General features: G+C 43.9%; 1 protein-coding gene across 1 annotated transcript; it reads left to right on the forward strand.

The window, feature by feature from the left end:
- The first annotated feature begins 1,753 nt into the window (after positions 1–1,753).
- Positions 1,754–14,431, forward strand: wnt2 (wingless-type MMTV integration site family member 2). Its single transcript, XM_014125640.3, has 5 exons — positions 1,754–2,252; positions 2,707–2,927; positions 8,892–9,169; positions 9,564–9,828; positions 14,102–14,431. Exons 1-5 carry the CDS (start codon positions 2,170–2,172, stop codon positions 14,305–14,307), a joined length of 1,053 nt encoding a protein of 350 aa, XP_013981115.1. The 5' UTR covers positions 1,754–2,169; the 3' UTR covers positions 14,308–14,431.
- The last annotated feature ends 377 nt before the right edge of the window (positions 14,432–14,808 follow it).

Below are 14,808 nucleotides of genomic sequence, written 5' to 3' on the forward strand. Positions count from 1 at the left end.
ATAGTTTAGTCTTAAGCATTATAAAAACAGATATTGAAACAACTTGTGGATAATTTTGATATTGAACATTTAACAATTTATAAACTAAATAGTTTCAAGACATATAATCCATATTGTGGGATTATAATTAGTATTCATTCTTACATGTTTATAATGCCTCTATAAACAATGCATCGAATATCATGTGACGCAATTCAGTTGATAATCCTTTCACTGCAATCTGTAGGACTAGCCTATTCTTGCAATTGATAGTGGTGTTTAATGCTGAAAAAGCAAGCAATGAAGCCTCAAAGTTTCTTCATAAGACTGGTGGCATATTGGTTTTATGAATTTTCCCTACGTTTTGTTCAATTCTTCCACGAAGATCATGAGAGTGACTCCAATTTGAGCATTAATCTCATCCGGTCAGAAGATCAGACCTCCCGATACAAAGACGAGACGAACATTAAATCGCTTACATAAAACGGAGATCAAAGATAAAGTAAATACAATGTGACAATCGTACAGATTGAGAAGAGAGTTCAAAAGAATGTGATAATCCCATTTTAAATGCACACATCACCTTTTGTTGCGGCCTTTGAGGAATCTGTGCATTTAACGTCTACGAATATACCAAATATTAACCCTCCTGCTGTGTTCCGGTGGAATTTAACCGATTTACAAGTTTTCTCTGAAAAATGTAGTTAATTTAATCTGATTGTCATAAGGTTCCATGACTTTGTCCGAACAGGGCATCTGAACACACAAAATACATTTTGGGTGTTTTATTTAACTTTTGTACACCTGTGGTGTTCCCGGTCATTAGAAATGAATGGGTGAGGCTACAATTAGTGTATAAAATTGAGTTCAGGCACATGCCCATTCATCAGATGAACACACTTCCTCTCCCAGACATGCATGTGTGTTTGCGCGCACACACACACACCTCACCTCCTCTTCTTGGCTTCCATGGCAATCCCCACGGGAACCTTTCCCCAATAGAATCTTTCCCCCATGGGAACCACACCTGTTGGCATTCTCACAAACAATCGCAACATTGTTTCAATAATATATGGAACTTTTCTCGCAGCTCTGGTATATAAAGCTTTTTTGAGGCCTTGCTCGCAATTCTTTCTGTGGCAGCACAATGACCAAACGATATACTTGCTGTATGTGAGGCTCTTGATCATATCTTTGATCATGACACTGGTGAAGAGAGAGTCCTTGTTAAACTTTGACACAAAGTAGTCTGATAAATAGCACAATATGTTTCATATGAGTATTTGTTATAGTCAAAATAATCCATACATTATGCTTTTATTACTCAAAAACGAGTGTATGAGCTCAGGTCAATGAGGCCTACAGGCCATAAATAGCAAATAGAAGTTAAAAACCTGTAATGTTCACAATAACTTAAGTTAATAAAAAGATCTAACACAACATTAGGTGATAATATATGTATTATTATGGATTTATAATCAGCTATAATGGGGCGGTTATTTTGGACCGGGAACACATAATTAATTAACATGAAACGAACACAACAGGAGGGTTAATCAAGGGCCTATCTCCACATCTAATATTTAATCTGTGTGCATAATATGGCGTCATGGCTGTGAGTTTCTGGAATATTTGGCATTTGGGCGTTATAGGCATAACCATAACTAAACGCGTTTGCGCGCACCAGTTCCTCCCAAACACGTCAAATGTTTTTGTTAAAACACTCAGGGTTTAACGCATCACGTTGTACCACATTCTACAACTTGCCGCTTGGAAATCGGCCAAGCTTGTGTCTGGTGTCAAGCTAGCCTGAACAGATACTTTCAGACATCTAATTTCTTCACCTCATTCCTGAGACAGGACTGCGCCCACCCCTTGTGTAAGCAATTTAAACCTGATAGCAGCCGATCATTTGCCTATCTTTACACTGCAAATCTTTGTTAACTTTATATCGACCCAATATCTCATGCGCTTCTTTACCATAATCATTGTCATTTTTTACGCGCAAAGCTCCACCCGGGCCGTAAACCTCTTCTGATTATCGATTTTTAATGCAAGACAGAGCAGAACTTTGATTGGTGCAATCGAGAGGCTGTAGACTCCTGTCTGACGCGCGCCTGTGTTCTTTTCTACCCATGGAAATGCTCAGTACAGGTGCCTGAATGTGCACAACGACAACATTTTAATAATATGAACTTATTGCCAAGTGGAATATGTTTTTATTTATCTGTAGCAATCTGCTGGCTAACGTCAAGGGTCGACGGATCTTGGTGGTGAGTAGGCTCTCAAGAATGTGAAAATAGCACTTACGACTAATGAAAATGTAAAGTTGGTAGAAAATATTATCGGCTATAGGAACAATATATATACACAATGGAGTCTACACTTTATAGTATCCGCTATTGGCAAGGACTGCGTGAGACAATGCATGACTTTGGACACAGGCTATGATCTGTATAAACGTTGGTTTAATTTGAATTAAACTATAATCATTTACAATAAAATATGTTCATGTGTAAAATAATCGAATGTATAACACTAGACATGCATGTTTCTTTAATTTGGACACATTATGGGGCAGATCATTGTTTTATTCCTTTATTCGTGTTCTAGAAGCCTAGTTTTTAATTATATATATATATAAATAAACACCATAGCCCACAAGGACATTCAAACAGATTACAGTTGCATGGTCAAAGCCAAAACCTCTTTCATCTTTCTATGCAGGTACATGGGTACCCTCGGGTCGCAAGTGATGTGCGACAACATCCCCGGCTTAATCAACAAACAGCGGCAGCTGTGCCGCCAGCATCCCAAAGTTATGCAGGCGATCGGAGCCGGGATTAAAGACTGGATCGGAGAGTGCCAACATCAGTTTCAGAACCACCGCTGGAACTGCAATACCATGGCGCGAGACCACAACTTGTTCGGACGCCTACTGCTGCGTAGTAAGTATTGAGAGAGAGTAAAAAACTCATGCATATGCCTACTGTAAAAATATGCAATTTCATATTTAATTAAATACATTTTAAATTATACTGAACAAAAATATAAACACAACATGCAGCCATTTCAAAGATTTTACTGAGTTACAGTTCATATGAGGAAATCAGTCAATTGAAATAAATGTATTAGACCCTATGGATTACACAACTGGGAATACAGATATAAATCTATTAGTCACAGATACCTAAAAAAAAAAAGGGATTCACAATGGGCCTCAGGATCTCTTCACAGTATTTTTATGCATTCAAATTTCCATCGATAAAATGCAATGGTGTTCGTTGTCCATAGTTTATGTCTGCCCATACCATAACCCCACTGCCACCATGGGGCACTCTGTTCACAACGTTGACATCAGCAAACTGCTCGCCCACACGACGCCATATACATGGTCTGCGGTTGTGAGGCTGGTTGGACGGTTGGACACTCTGCCAAATTCTCTAAAAAGCTGCCTCTGCTTATGGTAGAGACATTAACATTCAATTATCTGTCAACGGCTCTGGTGGACATCCTGCAGTCATCATGCCAACTGCACACTCCCTCAAAACTTGAGACATTATGTGGCATTGTGTCATGTGACAAAACTGCACATTTTAGAGCTGCCTTTTATTGTGCCTCAGCTTCTTGATATGCTACACCTGTCAGGTGGATGGATTATCTTGGCAAAGGAGAAATGCTCACTAACAGGGATGTGAACAAATTTGTGCACAACATTTTAGAGAAATAAGCTTTTTGTGCATATGGAACATTTCTGGGAACTTTTATTTCAGCTCATGAAACATGGGACCAACACTTTACATGTTGTGTTTATATTTTGGTTCAGTGTTATTGATCAAATCAAATAAAAATTGTAGGCCTATATATGAACTAAATATCATATTTTTCATTCTCAAATACGAGCATGAACATGTTATTAGCTAAATTGCTCAGGTAAAAAATGCAGCTATTAAATTACCATGCGTAAAATAGCTGATATTCTGGAATGTTTTTCTAATTGTGTGCTGGGAAAGTAATATAGTCTACTCATCTTCGTCCTCATGTACAAGACAAGCACGTCTGAACAATAGACTAGTAATTCCCACGTTATCTGCTAGACTCTAGGCTCCTAGATATATAGCAAATATGGTATGCGTTTTTCCCCAACCAATTATTAACAGTGGTGAACCTATAAAGTTCTAGCCTTTATCAAAGTGAAAGAATTTGTGTGAAATTCATGTTCTTCTTTGACAGATGTTTTCCCTGTGTGCTTGCATTCCATACATTGTCTCACTTTACAGCTCTAGATGTATCAATATGACATGCCTGCTTGCTGCTACTCTGATGAGAAGGGTGTAATTGCGACACGCAATTCGGGGTGTTCCTGCATGTGGTCATTCCTGTATCTGCAGGAACCCCGCTTTATACTTCTATTGGTTGATCCATTTTTATAAGCTAGGACTCCAGTAAACAGGCAGGAGGTGGCAGCTCTCCTATACAGTAGATGGCGCCAACCACCAATAAACCCCACAGAAGAAGAAAAAGAAGATGAAGAAGAAGAAACGGGGGTGACAACTGTAGCTAGCTAGGACACCGGTAGACAGTGTCCTCCGTTCTGTTAGAGAGGGCAGGTGTTTGGCAGGTGGGCGCGAACGACACTATGTGCTAGCTAGCTAGGACTCCGTTACACAGCAGGTGGGGTAGGTAGCTAGCTAGGACTCCGGTACACAGCAGGTGGGGTAGGTAGCTAGCTAGAACACGACACCGGTACACAGCAGGCGGGATAGGTAGCTAGCTAGGACTCTGTTACACAGCAGGTGGGGTAGGTAGCTAGCTAGGACTCCGGTACACAGCAGGCGGGATAGGTAGCTAGCTAGAACACAACACCGGTACATAGCAGGCGGGATAGGTAGCTAGCTAGGACTCCGGTACACAGCAGGTGGGATAGGTAGCTAGCTAGAACACGACACCGGTACACAGCAGGTGGGGTAGGTAAAAAAAAAAAACATGTAAAAAAATGTAGCTAGCTAGAACACGACACTGGTACATAGCAGGCGGGATAGGTAGCTAGCTAGGACTCCGGTACACAGCAGGTGGGGTAGGTAGCTAGCTAGAACACGACACCGGTACACAGAAGGCGGGATAGGTAGCTAGCAAGGACACGACACCGGTACACAGAAGGCGGGATAGGTAGCTAGCTAGGACTCCGGAACACAGCAGGTGGGGTAGGTAGCTAGCTAGAACATGACACCGGTACACAGAAGGTGGGATAGGTAGCTAGCTAGGACACGACACCGGTACATAGCAGGCGGGATAGGTAGCTAGCTAGGACACCAGTACACAGCAGACGGGATAGATAGCTAGCTAGGGCACCGGTAGACCGTGTCCTTCGTTCTGAAAAACTTGGATAATACTTTTATTTCCCTTTATTTATTTTTCTCCACATTTTAATTGTATACACAATCATGCAGGAACCAATGGAATGCTCGAGGGGGGACGTTCACTCAGGAACCAATTGGATGCTCGAGGGGGGAATATCCATATGCAGGAACGCCCTGAATTGCGGGCCGCAATCACACACTATTGGCTCTGATCGGTATCAGGTTCAGTGCTCTACATGCTTATAAAACTGCCACAGCTGACAAATATGGGGAGTCAAGAATAAGTGTGTCAACTCCCATCTCGTCACCTCACCAGCTTGGAATGTCTTTTTAATTGGTATAAATGTGAGCATCCACTCCACCTTGGGGGTGATCATAGAAATAAAATGGGTAATTCTATTGGGCATCATGTCCCAGTCCTCCAGTTATTCCAAGGCGGAACTTTAATGGCCAGTTTCCCAGAAAGACTAGTCCTGGACTAAAAATAATGTTCAATGGCGATTCACTATTGAAAGTATTTATTTTTACTCCTGGACTAGGCTTAATCTGTGTCCAGGAAACCGACCCTGAGAATTACGTGTAATTTGGTTCTTTAATCGTCCCTTTGGTATTCAGACCTCCCAGACTCGGCTCTGGTTGTGTCACACAACATTAGGAAGCTGCTCTGATTGGCAGCATTATCGATGTGGCACCGTGAGAAGCTACTTATTGTCAATGTCAGGACGCTAATTTAAAACAATTACTGAGTTTTCTTTTTTTGGATGGTTTCATGTTCTCATCCTTTAGTTTATCTCCTCATTAACCAGATTAAACATTCATAGTCATTCACAGGCGCACACACAGTGTGTGTGTGTGTGTGTGTGTGTGTGTGTGTGTGTGTGGTGTGTGTGTGTGTGTGTGTGTGTGTGTGAGAGAGCGAGAGAACATCTTGACATAAAAAACAGCATTGTGAACTGAAGTTTGGCGTTTCCTGATCTCAGACACACACACACACCCCCTTCACTATCCATAGTCTTTGATCCCACAGATCTCTCATCAGTTAGAAGAGAAGTAAGGGGTATTTTATCACAGAGCATTGCTGGTCAATTTCACCAGTTTCCCCATCTTGGAGTTAGATGAAGCAAAACACTGCCATGCCTTAAATAAAAGACTTGAAAGAGTAACACACAGTATCCATGCAGGTACCCCAACCTCAACCAATAGCTAGCTCTTTGTTTTTACAGGATCCTATTTAAACTGTGAACCGTCCGAGCAAGACATTTTTACATAATGTTCACTGTGTACAGTACACACACACACACACACACACACACTGTAGTGGTTATGCATCTTTATGGGATACTGGCTGGATACAATTTACAGTATATCTGTGCATTCGTGTAACTTATACAGTGAGTATACAAAACACTAAGAACTTCTCTTTCCATGACACAGACTGACCAGGTGAATCCAGGTGAAACTATGATCCCTTATTGAGGTCACATGTTAAATCCACTTCAATCAGTGTAGATGAAGGGGAGGAGACAGGTTAAAGGAGGTTTTTTTTTTTTAAGCCTTGAGACATGGATTGTGTATGAGTGCCATTCAGAGGGTGAATGGGCCAGACAAAAGATTGAAGTGCCTTTGAACAGGGTATGATAGTAGGTGCCAGGCGCACCGGGTTGTATCAAGAACTGCAACGCTGCTGGGGTTTTCACGCTCAACAGTTTCCCATGTGTATCAAGAATGGTCCACCACAAGAAGGACATCCAGCCAACTTGACACAATATTAGGGAGGTGTTCCTAATGTTTTGTACACTTGGTGTATGTTTGTGCAATGAGTTTCTGTGCATTAGTCATGGCCTTTAGGTAAGCCTATTCACACAGTTGAAGTCGGAAGTTTACATACACCTTAGCCAAATACATTTAAACTCAGTTTTTCACAATTCCTGACATTTAATCCTAGTAAAAATTCCCTGTCTTAGGTCAGTTAGGATCACCACTTTATTTTAAGAATGTGAAATGTCAGAATAGACATTTATTTAACCTTTTATTTCTTTCATCACATTCCCAGTAGGTCAGAAGTTTACATACACTCAATTAGTATTTGGTAGCATTGCCTTTAAATTGTTTAACTTGGGTCAAACGTTTCGGGTAGCCCTCCACAAGCTTACCACAATAAGTTGGGTGAATTTTGGCACATTCCTCCTGACAGAGCTGGTGTAACTGAGTCAGGTTTGAAGGCCTCCTTGCTCGCACACACTTTTTCAGGTCTGCCCGCAAATCTTCTATAGGATTGAGATCAGGGCTTTGTGATGGCCACTCCAATACCTTGACTTTGTTGTCCTTAAACCATTTTGCCACAACTTTGGAAGTATGCTTGGGGTCATTGTCCATTTGGAAGATCCATTTGCGACCAAGCTTTAACTTCCGGACTGATGTCTTGAGATGTTGCTTCAATATATCCACATCATTTTCCTACCTCATGATGGCATTTATTTTGTGAAGTGCACCAGTCCCTCCTGCAGCAAAGCACCCCCACAACATGATGCTGCCACCCCCGTGCTTCACGGTTGGGATGGTGTTCTTCGGCTTGCAAGTCTCCCCCTTTTTCCTCCAAACATAATGATGGTCATTATGGCCAAACAGTTCTATTTTTGTTTAATCAGACCAGAGGACATTTCTCCAAAAAGTACGATCTTTATCCCCATGTGCAGTTGCAAACCGTAGTCTGGCTTTTTTTATGGCGGTTTTGGAGCAGTGGCTTCTCCCTTGCTGAGCGGCCTTTCAGGTTATGTCGATATAGGACTTGTTTTACTGTGGCTATAGATACTTTTGTACCTGTTTCCTCCAGCATCTTCACAAGATCCTTTGCTGTTGTTCTGGGATTGATTTGCACTTTTCGCACCAAAGTATGTGGTACCTTCAGGCGTTTGGAAATTGCTCCCAAGGATGAACCAGACTTGTGGAGGTCTACAATTTTTTTTCTGAAGTCTTGGCTGATTTCTTTTGATTTTCCCATGATGTCAATCAAAGAGGCACTGAGTTTGAAGGTAGGCCTTGAAATACATCCACAGGTAAACCTCCAATTGACTCAAATTATGTCAATTAGCCTATCAGAAGCTTCTAAAGCCATGACATCATTTTCTGGAATTTTCCAAGTTGTTTAAATGCACAGTCAACTTAATGTATGTTAAACTTCTGACCCACTGGAATTGTGGTACAGTGAATTATAAGTGAAATAATCTGTCTGTAAACAATTGTTGGAAAAATTACTTGTCATGCACAAAGTAGATGTCCTAATTGACTTGCCAAAACTAGTTTGTTAACAAGAAATTTGTGGAGTGGTTGAAAAACGAGTTTTAATGACTCCAACCTAAGTGAATGTTAACTTCACTGTGTGTCCATGTAACTTATACCTTCTGGTGTGTATACTGTTCCCTGTTTGTGCTTGCGTAGTGTAGTGTGTGTAGTGGGTATGTGTGCGTGTAGTGTGTGTGCATGTGGAGTGTGAGCTTGCTTACGTGTGTGTGTTCAGCACTCACACAATGTCTTCCTCCCTATGCCTACCAGGCAGTCGTGAAGCGGCCTTTGTGTACGCCATCTCCTCGGCTGGGGTGGTCCACACGCTGACCCGGGCTTGCAGCCAGGGAGAGCTGCAGTCGTGCTCCTGTGACCCCACCAAGAAGGGCTCGTCCCGGGACGCCAAGGGGACGTTCGACTGGGGCGGCTGCAGCGACCATGTGGAGCACGCCATGAGGTTCAGCCAGTCCTTCATAGACGCCAAAGAGAGAAAAGAGAGAGACGCCAGGGCTCTGATGAACCTCCACAACAACCGCGCTGGGAGAAAGGTGGGTTCAAAGTTCAAACACATTATGGGGGAGTAATGACTCCAACTGAACCAATTTGATCTAGATCAGTGTTTTCCAAACAGTTGGTTTGCATATTTTGTATTCCTGAACTGGCACACCAGATTCAAATAATCAAGGGCTTGATGTTTAGTTGAGTAGTGGAATCAGGTGTGCCAATCAAGGGCTGGTGATCCAAGAGTAGAGGGTTGGAATCGACTTGTTTAGAGGAATTTGATAGACTATTACCCTGTGTAGATTCCTTCCATAGACACACGTGCACATACACCAACATACAAACCCTACCTGACACACAACCACCAACCAACCGGATACATACCTAGCCTCCCTAACAACACTTCTTTCTCTCTCCATCCCCTTCCTCATCACCACACAGGCGGTGAAGCGGTTTATGTCCCTGGAGTGTAAGTGTCATGGCGTGAGCGGCTCCTGCAGCGTCCGGACCTGCTGGCTGGCCCTGGCCGACTTCCGCCGCACAGGCGACCACCTGCGGCGGCACTACAACGGGGCGGTGCAGGTGGCCATGAACCAGTATGGCACGGGCTTCACCACCGCACAGCGACACTTCAAACGGCCCAGCAAGAACGACCTGGTCTACTTCGAGGACTCGCCAGACTACTGCATAAGAGACCAAGAGTCTGGTGAGTTTGGTTTGTAGTGTTACGATTTCGTCCACAGTCTAGACAGAGATACTGACGTAGATGATGTACGCTGTCTGTCTGACATGACTGTCTCTCTGTAGAGTAGAACACCGTACTACTTGTCCATAATATCTTCAGTATGTGGTAATATTTTCACAGGGTAACCACTCAGCCTCTTGTACAGTAGGGTTATTCTCTTAATGCTGCACAGGATAACACCAGATGTAGTATGTGAGTTCAAAACAGAGAGAATGTGTTGGTGTGCCTGTGAGCGAGAGGGAGAAAAGTGTGTGTGGGTGTGTTTCTGAGACGGCAAGAAAATAGTGTTTGTGTGTGAGTGAAAACAATGTGTGTGTGATCTGAAGGACCTGAGTGCCCGTCAGGCAGCAGATGATCCGAGGTGATCAGGTGTCGGCCAGTTTAAGGGACATTACACACTTCTGTGGGCTGAAACCCAACCTGCCGCGCACCACTATAAATTACCCCTGCTGGAGCACACACACATACTCTTGGGCACAGTGATGGCCCCTACACCTCTGCACGCTTGGACCCCCAAAATGGAGGAATATTTGGAGGGTAAGTCGTATCTCTCAAACCCCTCTGACCGACATCAAAGCTTACCACCCCTAATGTAGACCTGGGGGGGTCTCTCTGAAGTTCCCTCCCCTCTTTGTCTCCTCTCCTTCATTACGCTGACCTAAAGTCACAGGATAGGTGAAGGCAATATGGTTAACACCCAGTACTGAGGATAGGTGAAGGCAATATGGTGAACACCCAGTACTGAGGATAGGTGAAGGCAGTATGGTGAACACCCAGTACTGAGGATAGGTGAAGGCAATATGGTGAACACCCAGTACTGAGGATAGGTGAAGGCAATATGGTGAAAACCCAGTACTTAGGTCTTTAACGTCAGTGCAATTGAAGAAAAGGAAACAAGGAGAGGAAGAGCTATGCATTTGGAAAGTATTCAGACCCCTTGACTTTTTTCACATTTTGTTATGTTACATCCTTATCAATCTACACACAATACCCCATAATGACAAAGAGAAAATAGGTTTTTAGAAATGTTTGCAAATTTATAACAATTTTTAAAACAGAAATACTTTACATATGTACTCAGACCCTTTGCTATGAGACTCTAAATTGAGTTCAGGTGCATCCTGTTTCCATTGATCATCCTTGAGGTGTTTCTACAACTTGATTGGAGTTCACCTGTGGTAAATTCAATTGGTTGGACATGATTTGGAAAGGCACACACCTGACTATATAAGGTCCCACAGTTGACAGTGCATGTCAGAGTAAAAACCAAGCCATGAGGTCGAAGGAATTGTCCGTAGAGCTCTGAAACAGGATTGTCGAGGAACAGATCTGGGGAACGGTACCCAAAAAATTCTGCAGCATTGAAGGTCCCCAAGAACACAGTGGCCTCCATCATTCTTAAATGGAAGAAGTTTGCAACCACCAAGACATTTCCTAGAGCTGGCCGGAAGGACAAACATCTCTGCAGCACTCCACCAATCAGGCCTTTATGGTAGAGTGACCAGTCGGAAGACACTCCTCAGTGAAAGGGACATGACAGCCCACTTGGGGTTTGCCAAAAGGCACCTAAATGACTCTCAGACCATGAGAAACAAGATTCTCTGGTCTTATGAAACCAAGATTCAACTCTTTGGCCTGAATGCCAAGCGTCATGTCTGGAGGAAACCTGGCACCATCCCTACGGTGAAGCATGGCGGTGGCAGAATTATGCTGTGGGGATGTTTTTCAGTGGCAGGGACTGGGAGACTAGTCAGGATTGAGGGAAAGATGAACGGAGCAAAGTACAGAGAGATCCTTGATGAAAGCTCCAGAGCGCTCAGGACCTCAGACTTGGGCGAAGGTTCAACTTCTAACAGGACAATGACACTAAACACACAGCCAAGACAACGCAGGAGTGGCTTCGGGACAAGTCTATTATGTAAATGTGATATCTTTTTATTATTAAGACATTTTAGAAAGTTCTAAAAACCTGTTTTTGCTACATCATAGGGTATTGTGTGTAGATTGATGAGGGGAAAAAACTATTTAATCCATTTTAGAATAAAGCTGTAACGTAACAAAATGTGGAAAATGTCAAGGGGTCTGAATACTTTCCGAATGCGCTGTATACACTCCGTGGACAGTTTATTTGGTACACTCATCTAGTACTGGTTTTGACCCCCTCTGCCTCCAGAACAGCCTGAATGGATACACCTGGTCAGCAAAAATGTTAAGATACGCTGTGGCGTTCAATCATTGTTCAGTTGATATCAAGTGACCTAACGTGTGCCAGGAAACATTCCCCACACCAGTACACCACCTTCATGGACTCATGCTGGACTCATGCTTACGCCAAATCCTGACTCTGCCATCAGCATGATGCAAGAGGAACCGGGATTCTCGGACCAGGCAATGTTTTTCCACTCCTCAGTTGTCCAGTGTTGGTGAACGTGTGCCCACTGGAGCCACTTCTTCTTGTTTTTAGCTGATCGGGGTATAACGTCTGCTGCAACAGCCCATCCGTGACAAGGATTAACGAGTTGCACATTCCGAGATGCATTTCTGCACACCACTGTTGTACTGTGCCGTTATTTGTCAGTTTGTGGCCCTCCTGTTATTTTGCACGATTCTTGCCATTCTCCTTCGTCCTCTCTCATCAATGAGCTGTTTTCACCCACACTACTGCTGCTGACTGGATGTTTTTTGTTTACTAGACAATGTAGTGCATGAAAAGCCCAAGATGCGGCCATTTCTGAGATACTGGATCTGGCATGCCTGGCACCGACGATCATACCACGCTCAAAGTGGCTTAGGTCACTCGTTTTGCCCATTCTAACGTTAAATAGAACAGTAAATGAACGCCTCAAATCCAGTCTGCCTGCTTTATATGAAGGGTCTTTATGGGCTGTATACATGTAAGCATGGTGAGCTCACTGATCATGGCCCCTCTCATGAGAACCTCTCTCCACAGACATTGGCTCCAGTCATCTTGGACGCCACACACACACACACACACACACACCACACACACACACACACACACACACACACACACACACACACACACACACACACACACACACACACACACACACACACACACACACACACACACACACACAGAGCCCTGGGAGACAGATACTGTAGAGACTGCACCCCCCTGTGCCTCTCCAAAGTGTGAAATCAATTTCCCTCGGCCCCATGGAGGCTCAGGTGCTAAACTCATCTCTCGGCGCCCCCTCATCTTAATTCAATAAGCAGACGCCAGGAGAGAAGAGAGATCGAGAGGGAGAGAGAGAAGGGGGGTGGAGTCTGTCCTTGATGTCAACCCTAGCTGTGCAGCATACCATGACTGACGGAGAGGCGGACATGTTGTCGGGTGGGGGTGGAGTCTCATCGTGCCCAGACACAATACCTGGCTGCTCTCCCTCTCTCTCTATCTCTCAGCAGTGAGGAACAGATGGACAGAGAGGGAGGGATGAGGAAGAGGAGAGCATAGAGGGCTATAGAAATAAGCTGCCTAGAACAGACATGATCTGTTCCCAATCCCAAATCAACTCCTAGCTAGCCCCTTTGTCAGGACATTCATCGTCATGTGTACAGGGTTTTCACCTTAGTGCAGAGGAAGGAGGTAAAGAAAGGAAGCTACTTTAGACTATTTAGATGCACCCCATTGAGGTTTGAGTTGAGGCCTCAAATAGTCAATATGGATCTTATTTAATTGTATTATGGGATGATTTCTGCGAGTCCAATAAGCCTTGCACGGTCACTCTGAGAAGAGGTGCAGGAGTGTGTGTGTGTGACAGTGAGTGCCAGCCAGGGTGTAAAATGAACACCTGATGAAGAGCCTGAGTACCAGCTGATGGATCCTATCATCAATCGCTCATCCTGTCTCCCTTCATCCTCTTATCCCTCCTCATCTCCCCCCTCCTCCACCCCCTCCATGCCCTGCTCACTCCATCACTCACCGTCTCATGCAGTTTAGATTGAGTACACTGCATTCTATTGGAATGATGTCAATACCTGTACGGTAGTGGGGCTTAGACTGCTGTTTGCCAACAACCACTCCATTGCAGCTAAAGATTAGATTGTCTATTTGGTATGTTATAAGGATTGTATGTGGATCACAAGGTAAAAAAGCTTACTGATTCAATATACAGGCAGAATATATACCAGTGTGGAACAAGTACAACCCCTGATTGTGTCTCTTCTGATTTGGATGAGGATGTGATTCATCATTTCTCTCCCTCGCCAGGCTCGGTGGGGACAGGAGGGCGGGTGTGCAACAGGACGTCTCGCGCCGTAGACAGCTGCGAGGTTATGTGCTGCGGCCGGGGCTACGATACAACACGCGTCAGCCGCACCACCAAGTGTGAGTGCAAGTTTCACTGGTGCTGCGCCGTGCACTGCCGGGACTGCAACCAGGAGATGGACGTGCACACCTGCAAGGCCCAGACATGACCACAGTTCACCACTATACCACCAACCAACCGCTTATCCAGATTTGGTCTGAAAAGGCAACCTATTTCCTATGGTGCACTACTTTTGACCAGAGCCCTTTGCAGGTCCTGATCAAAAGTAGTGCACTAACTAGTGAATAGGGTGGATTTTGGACATAGCGCCAAATCAGTCTGACTTGCACCTGACTAAGAAGCATCAGGGTTTGACGCCCCCTGTAGGCTATTGCACCAAGAACACCTTACAATCTCATTTTGTTCTTCCCTCACATTCCATTATATTTATTTGCTCTCTCAAGTACCAAAAAAAACATTTCTGAAATGTATTCAAATTTTTATATGTAAATACAAACTTTATGTAATTTAAAAGAAAGTTTAGTGTATAGTTTATGGAAACTGGTGGAAATTGATAGCAGACCTGACCATACACCCCTGTCCTCAACCAGCCAGTTACAAGACATGCTTTAGTCACCTGACCGCCATCTAAGTTCCATGGCCCACGGGA

Source organism: Salmo salar, chromosome 10 (genome assembly GCF_965601325.2).
Source record: "Salmo salar chromosome 10, fSalSal1, whole genome shotgun sequence".
Taxonomy (NCBI): Eukaryota; Metazoa; Chordata; class Actinopteri; order Salmoniformes; family Salmonidae; genus Salmo; species Salmo salar.

What these genes read in the sequence shown, in the direction of transcription:
- wnt2 (XM_014125640.3), top strand. Translation starts at nt 2,170, where the DNA reads ATGAACTTATTGCCAAGTGGAATATGTTTTTATTTATCTGTAGCAATC. An exon ending in ACAACCGCGCTGGGAGAAAG is followed by an intron (nt 9,170 to 9,563) that starts GTGGGTTCAAAG and finishes ATCACCACACAG; the next exon opens with GCGGTGAAGCGGTTTATGTC. An exon ending in CATAAGAGACCAAGAGTCTG is followed by an intron (nt 9,829 to 14,101) that starts GTGAGTTTGGTT and finishes CTCCCTCGCCAG; the next exon opens with GCTCGGTGGGGACAGGAGGG.